This window comes from Microtus pennsylvanicus, chromosome 2 (genome assembly GCF_037038515.1).
Source record: "Microtus pennsylvanicus isolate mMicPen1 chromosome 2, mMicPen1.hap1, whole genome shotgun sequence".
Classification (NCBI taxonomy): Eukaryota; Metazoa; Chordata; class Mammalia; order Rodentia; family Cricetidae; genus Microtus; species Microtus pennsylvanicus.
In genome coordinates, this window is record NC_134580.1 from 152244055 (window position 1) to 152251752 (window position 7698).

At 51.3% G+C, this 7698-nt stretch overlaps 1 protein-coding gene across 3 annotated transcripts; it reads left to right on the top strand.

The window, feature by feature from the left end:
- Positions 1–441: 441 nt before the first annotated feature.
- Positions 442–3823, top strand: Mrgbp (MRG domain binding protein). 3 transcript variants are annotated; one of them, XM_075963322.1, is made up of 5 exons: positions 442–656; positions 1046–1167; positions 1989–2070; positions 2380–2454; positions 2822–3823. In XM_075963322.1, the coding sequence occupies exons 1-5, from the start codon at positions 509–511 to the stop codon at positions 3007–3009; spliced, it is 615 nt and encodes a 204-aa protein (XP_075819437.1). In that variant the 5' UTR covers positions 442–508; the 3' UTR covers positions 3010–3823. The 3 variants fall into 3 exon arrangements, 2 of the variants coding, with proteins under 2 accessions (XP_075819437.1, XP_075819438.1); XM_075963323.1 differs by having other exon boundaries at positions 2967–3823; XR_012909750.1 differs by having other exon boundaries at positions 1989–2454; positions 2822–2895.
- The last annotated feature ends 3875 nt before the right edge of the window (positions 3824–7698 follow it).

Here is a 7698-nt window from a genome sequence, read left to right on the forward strand (position 1 = left end):
TTTTTGTTTTTTTTATTTAAACTGTTTAACTGAGAAGTAATTTACATACTGTATAATTTATCACTGGCGGGGGAGACACAGCCTGTAGTCACTTTTGGCTATGTAACCAACTTGAGTTCTTTTCCAAGTCATCGTCTCAGGTGAAGCGGGATCTTTTTCATCTTTTAAAATATTTAACTTTGGAGCGTGTGTATCACACTATGCAGATCTGGCTGGCTTGGAACTCTTAGAGACCCTCCTGTCTCTGCCTCCCTAGTGCTGGGATTAAGGGACTGAGCCACCATGCCCAGCTGGTGCCCTCTCCCTAGCTAGATGAGTCGAAGGCAGGGAAAGGATTGAACACTAGAGGGCGGTGCCGGCACCGGAAGCCAGCCTCTGTTGCGCCTGCGCGGACGCGGGTGCCCGGCGTTCCCGAGCCCGGCGAGTGCGCGCCCTCGGCATCGAGTGCGCCTGCGCGGAGCCTGTAGCAAGCCTCCTTTCGCCGGGAGCTCGTTGCTCGCCGGCGGCCATGGGGGAGGCCGAGGTGGGCGGCACGGGCGCCCCAGGTGACAAGGGCCCAGGCGAGGCAGCCCCGAGCCCTGCTGAAGAAACGGTAGTGTGGAGCCCTGAAGTGGAGGTGTGCCTCTTCCACGCCATGCTGGGCCACAAGCCTGTCGGTGAGCGCCGCGCGGCGCCGCGCACCCGCGTGGGGGTGGGGCGGGCGGGCGGGCGGGCGGGCGGAGCCTGCGACCTCTCCCGGGATGGGACCTCCCATTTCGGGGTGCCCTGCTAATCCGACACCCCATGACTTTCCTGCCGGAGAAGCCCTCGCCCTGGGGCCACTCCTGTCCTTGAGACACTCCTATCCCCAGGGAATGCCTCCACTCTCCCCGCTTCTGCAGCCCCCTTGACCGGGACCCGCCTGCTGTACCTCTATCCCCTTTGACACCTGACTCCTGCAACTCCCCCCCCCCCCCCACCTGCCATCTCCTATTGCCCCTCCGGCATCCATGCTCTCTGCACAGAGGTGCCGCCCCGTCCCTTAACCCTCTGTCCTGCCTGGCAGGAGTGAATCGGCACTTCCACATGATTTGTATTCGAGACAAGTTCAGCCAGAACATTGGGCGCCAGGTGCCATCCAAGGTCATCTGGGACCATCTGAGCACTATGTACGACATGCAGGCACTGGTGAGTTGGACCGTGGCCCACCCATTTGGGGGCTGAAGGTGAAGACAAGCCCCGCATTCCTGTCTTCCTAGGATCAGCTGCGGTACAGGACAGGGCCCACTGCTCACTTGGGGGTTTGCTATGCAGAGCAGATGTGACCTCAGTAGCCGAGGTCCCTCCTTCAGGAAAGCTCAGGCCCTGCTGTGAAAAGCACTAACTAGGAACCTGCTTTAGATTTGGGGTGGTCCAGGGAGATAGGTAGGTGCAGAGAGAAGCATCAGCCATAGTGAAAAAATACTAAGTACTTTAGGTGGAGGGTGACTGTTCCTGAGTCCCACGGAGGTGAATTTGATATCTCTGTGGGGGCCAGACACAGTCCTCCTCATAGAGCTTAGAGGTAGCTGTGTCTGTGGGAACCTAGGTAACCAGTTTGGAGAGCTGGCAATGTGTGACAGGTATGCAGGGTAACTGGTAACCGGGCTGGTCAGATTTGTCTATAGTGTCTGACAGGCGGTGTAACCAGGTTGGGTGGAGCTGGAGAACACTGTCCTGGTGCGATGCTACCATGGTGAGCCAGGTCAGGTCCTGGTGTGCATATCAGCAGGGCTGCCGTGTCTTCAGGGTCCTCAGCTGCATGAACCTGATCCTGTCCTCTGGTTTCACTGGGCTGATGCTAGCCTGGGCCTCCCTAATCATTCGGAAAGCCCAGCTGAGGTAGACTCTGCAAACCAAAGGAAGGAGCCCCTCAGCAACCAGCCTCCAGCCTGCTCCTCCCGTGCGTCTTAGTGCGCTGACATCCTGTTTTCTGTTTCTTGAAAATACAAAATGCTTTGTGCCGGCAGCACGAGTCTGAGATTCTTCCATTCCCAAACCCAGAGAGGAACTTTGTCCTTCCCGATGAGATCATTCAGGAGGTCCGAGAAGGTGAGACGCGGCCACCATCAGGGCTGGGAATAAAAAAAGCCGGACCAGGCCAAAGGTGGGGAGGTCTGGGGCCTCCAGGGAGGTGGAAGGATCCTGCTCAGACCCTGCCTCCAGTGGCACCTGGGAGGTTTTGGGAACCCAGGGCTGGGGAGAGCGGTGCTCAAAGGCAGTCTCCTGATGGATGCCATCTCGTGATGGACGCCGAGGCCTGTGTGGGCAGCGAGAATCGGAAGCAGTCATGGCCAGACCGTCCCCCAGCGCTGGCCACCACCGTGGGTTTCCAGTGAACGGCAGCTGTCTCCTCCACAGGAAAAGTGGTCATTGAAGAGGAAATGAAGGAGGAGATGAAGGAGGATGTGGACCCCCACAGTGGGGCTGATGATGGTAAGTGTGGAATGCCCTTTGGAGCACAGCCCCCGATCTCCTCACTCCTGAAACCTGCCTCGGGCAGAGTGAGATCAAGAAGCCGTGGGATCTGAGGGATGGAGGATCCACTTAAAGATGAACTCAGTGCGGATCCCCTTAGGCAGGAGGGGCCAAGTGTTCAGACTAAGGCCAAACCTGGTAGCATCAGGGTGTGCTCAGGAGACCCCTAGGGAGACTAGGTTTCTCTTGCAGCCCAGCTGTACAGGCCTCCTCCCTAGGGGACATTAGGGGCAAAGAGCCTGATGTGCATCTGATCCCCTAGCTGAACAGGAAAACGGAAGGAGTTTCTGTATATTGTTTTCAGCCAAATGATTTTGTTTCTCAGTTTTTTCATCTTCAGGGAGCTTGGGGAGAGCATTAGAAAAATCCAGCAAAGACAAGGAGAGGAACTCCTCAGACTTGGGGTGCAAAGAAGGGGCAGACAAGCGGAAACGCAGCCGGGTCACTGACAAGGTCCTGACTGCCAACAGCAATCCTTCCAGCCCCAGTGCTGCCAAGAGGCGCCGGACATAGACACCTCAGCCCTAGGCGGCCACAGCGATGCTCCAATGCTACAAGCCCTCACTGCCTGTTCTCAGGGCCCTGGGTGAATGTGACCATCCTGCAGAGATGCTAGTGGGGGCTTCTCCTGTGTCAGCAGACCGTCAGAGCACCTGATGGGTCCAGCGTCCACTCTGCTTGGATGGTGAAGCCTCTGAGCCAGCCTCTTGCTTTCTCCTGGTTGGCTCCCTCTGTGTCCACAGTGTGTGGAGAGGAGCCGGTGCATCGGACCAGAGGACCGAGAGTCAGCAAGCAATAAGTGGCCACCCTCACTGCCCTTTGACGAGGGAGCCACCCATCTTCCCTGGATGCCCACTCTGCATCCGCTTGTCCTGTGCGGCTCCAGTGTGCACCAGCATCAGGAAAAGGTGTCTTTGGAGTTCACCCAGCACACACTGTGCACAGAAGGCCTCCCCCATCTGGGAAACAGAACTGGACATTTTGCCTCATTCACTTGTACTGTAACAATGTATATAATTTGGTTGGTATTTCACTATTTAATTTTTAAGAAGCCTATTTTACTAGTGTTTTGTATGAAGAAAAATACTGCAGAAGTTAAACTTGTGATGTGTTTTTTCTGAGATGTTTTGTTTTAAGGTAACTACTGAGATACCTCTGGCCCCGTTTTTATATGTCAGATACAGAATTTTTAGCGGTTATTTTTGTAATTTTAGTAACTTGGAAAAGAGCAATTAAGGACATGGAATAAAGGCATAGCCATCAGACTGAAGAGCCACTGGCCTGATGGTTGAAGTACACTTTCATTTGCAAAACATTAAATCATTAAAAAAAAATCATCTTGGCAGTTGTGTAATTTGCTACTAAAATAGATGTTTTCTACAGAGGAAAGGACTCCCCACAGGATTCATAGCTGTAGAGTGCACCTAGACAGCTTCCCAGCATCACAGACTAACGGGACACCCACCCCTAGCCTGCCCAGCTGCTGTCTGCCTGTACCAGCCCACTGCCACTCCCAGTCAGGACAGGTGGGTCACCAGGAATAAACCACTAGTCCCTCCCTGGTGCTGAAAGCATCTTGAGTGGATACAGATGAGTTCCTCTAGGCTCCTGTCCTGTCCTCTTCTGTAGGGCCTGGACAAGGTCATAACAATTTCCTGCCTCCTGGGATAGGGCGAAAGAGGAGCCTATTGAGATGACGCCCTGATACTATAGACTGCTCGGACCTGGAGCGGTGACATATATGTCCCAGTGCAAGAGACAGGGAAAGCAGTGTTACAGCATGTTTGGGGAACTGGCTTGGGGCCACTCCATGCCCAGTGTTCACACTACTGGAGTCTTTTTTGGTGGGAGAAGCCTTGCTATTGAATCCACCACTAGCAGGACAAATGGGGAGCAGATAGTGCCCCTGAGGAGCACTGGGTTATGATCAAGAAGGCAGTCTTCTGTCAGGTTCATCCTTCTAAAACCACCTGAGAACAATCTAGGGGCACGAGAGCAGCAGGAGGGTCAGGTCAAGACATTTGTCCTGAGTCATTTTCAGTTTGTTCCGACAGCAGATTTCACCCAATGACTCAATGTCCCATTCTGGCCATATTGTCTCAAACCTGCTGCCCTCCTGAGTCCCTGTGTCCCTTAAGAGAGATAGATCTAGGTAGTTGGGCAGTGGTGGCGCACGCCTTTAATCCCAGCAATCAGGAGGCAGAGGCAGGCAGATCTCTTGTGAGTTTGAGGCCAGCCTAGTCTACAAAGTGAGTTCCAGGACAGCCAGAGCTGTTACACAGAGAAACCCTGTTTTGAAAAAACAGATACACACACACACAAGGGGGGGGGGTGGTGTCTAGGTCATGCTGCTGGCATGAAGTATGTCACAGCCTGGCAGTATAACCTGGAGTTCTGCTTACCCTTCCCCGGCCTAGGCTGGGATCTGTGCACCCCTAACCAAGAATAAGCTACCAACAAGAGCTGAGAAGGAAACCAGAGTGCAAAGGAGGCAAGGGTGCTAGTAGCTGTAAAACAAAAGGAAATGGCTGAACAAACGTTCAGACTTTTAGTAACTGAAAAGCCACACTGGTGCTGAGACTGACGACCTCCACCATAGATGGCATCCTTTGTTGAGGACACACGGGACCACAAGGACACCTATTCTGTAAAGCATAGGGAGGCATTTTCTTTCTTCTCTGCTCTGGAGAGAATTCAGTATGGATCCTTCAGGTAGGTGTGGTCCTGCCTCTCCCAGTCTGGCTCAGAGGTGGTGGAGAAGGGAACCAGGAGTGGGTTCTGCACAGAAAACAATGAAGAATACTGAGTAGCAACAGCAGGCTACAAAGTGTTTGTGGTAGTGGGGGAATCAGAAAGGGCAAAATAACAGGGCTGTAACTTGTTATTCCCAAAGGACTTCTAACCTGAGCTCACCCCAGCCAGACACCTGTGAAGCTCAAGGCAAGCAGTACCACCTCCTATGTGGACAGAAGTCTCCTTTTCTTCATGACTCGGGGAAATATTTTGACTCTCCTTGTAGGTGAGGCAGCACTGAGCCACCCTGGGCATTTTCAGACCAAAGACACTCAAGGAAAGAGCAGCATGTGGCAGACTCCTCAAAAGCAGCTAACAGGCAATTCAACGTGGTTGTAACAGAAACACTGGTGTCGGTATCTTTAACACTGACAGCACGGGTCTGCAGCTGCTGCAGACAGCCGCTGCCTCATGCAGATATTATTATCAGCCCATGGCATGTCGATCTTTGAACTTTCTGGGGCAGTTGGGTGGGTGTTGTACATCCAAGGGATGGACAAACCTTGAAGAGATGTCCCCGGCACCCACTAACACCCCACCTTTAGCTTCCCTATCTAAAGACATGTTTTGTTTTCGTTGTTTCAGTTTAGTTTTTCGAGACAGGATTCCCTGCATAGCTTTGGAGTCTGTCCTGGAACTCGCTCTGTAGACCAGGCTGGCCTTGAACTCTCAGAGATCTGCCTGCCTCTGTCTTCTGAGTGCTGATAAAGCTGTCAAAGCCAACAAAGCCTTTAACGAGGTCCAGCCTGAGCGGGGCTGGTATCAGAAGCAGTGGAGCAGAGGTCAGACACAGCTCCATGCCGCCACCTACAGCACTGGAAATGTGTTTTTTTTTAATTACATTTTTTATTTACTTAATGTGCGTTTGTATTTGTGTGGGAGTACATGAGGAGGTCAGGGACAACTTTTGGCAGCCAGTTCTTGTCTTTGACCATGTGGGTCCCTTGGAGTGAGTTCAGGTTCCCAGGTTTGATGGCAAGTTAAGTGCCTTTACCCATTGATCGTTCTGCTGGTCCATGAGTTCTTTCAGAGATCACTCAGATAAAGCCAGGATTCTTGACTTCACAGGGTGAGTCGGTGTGAGGCACATGGGTTGATAGAGGTGTTTGGGAAAAGCAGAGCACATCCAAGTGGACGAGCTTCTCAAGAGAAAATGGCATATGCGTCTCTACAGTCGTCAATCAGTCCAATTGTGGTGGTTTCTGAAGTTTAACTCAAGGAGTTCCTAGAGAACTTAACAGATCATTCCACAGTCTCTACTGTGTACTGGGCAGTCGCTAGAGACAATGTATTTTTACTGTGAGATTCCCAGATAATTACAGATTCACATCTGGTCAAGGAGTAAGGCCACACTTGAAGGTTATATACACATAAGCCTGAAGTACAATCATTACTATTTTAATATTGGGGGGCGGGCTGGAGAGATGGCTCAGCACTGGCTGCTCTTCCAGGGGTCCTGAGTTCAATTCCCAGCCCCCACATGGTGGCTCACAACCATCTTTAATGAGATCTGGCGCCCTCTTCTGGCCTGCAGGCATACATGCAGACAGAACACTATATACATAATAAACAGTGTGCCACACCTGGCTTTAAATATATACATTTAATATATATATATATATAACATATATATTATTTGGGATATGGTTATATAAAAGGAATATTTTGTATATGTAGGTAGTCTTCAAAAAAAATTTATTAACTGTCCTATAATTCCTAACTCTCAACTGGTGAGAAACTTCAACCATACTGGAATGAGGGTCTTTTCCTCTGCATCCCATTCATGTCCCCTTAACTTTCCCTATCTCGTCTCAAACAGTATGTCACTTAACGAGGTCAGACTCGTGGCCACAATTGGCAGTGGAATTCCAACTAACATCCAAGGGCTACCTAGCCACATGATCCCAGGAAATTTGCAGTGAACATTAGCGGGTTTCCAGAACTCCCATAGCTTCAGGCGTTCACTATTGTTCTTTCAGAAAGCAGAGGGATGTACGGACGTGGCTCAAATAGTTTTGTTGTTATTGTTTTTAAATGCCTGCCTTACAAGCATAAGATTACCTGCGTTTGAGCACAACCTAGAAGCTGGAGTTGGTGGCGTATACCTGTAATTCCAGTACTGGGGAGGCAGAAACAGTAGGATCCCTGGAATTTGCTGGATAGCAAGCAAGCCTCACGGAATCTGTGAGCTCCAAGTGAAAGGGCCCCTGTCTCAAAACAATAGGGTGGACAACACTACTGAGAAGCTATTCTCAACACCGATGTCTGGTGTCTATGTGCATCCAAACAGCTACACACAAATACGTACTGAGTGAGCTATTATGGACACAGAATCCAGACAGAGGATACCGCAGTTAGACAGCTCAACCAAGATTAGAGACCAGCACCCAGCAGCCCTCACAGCAGGCG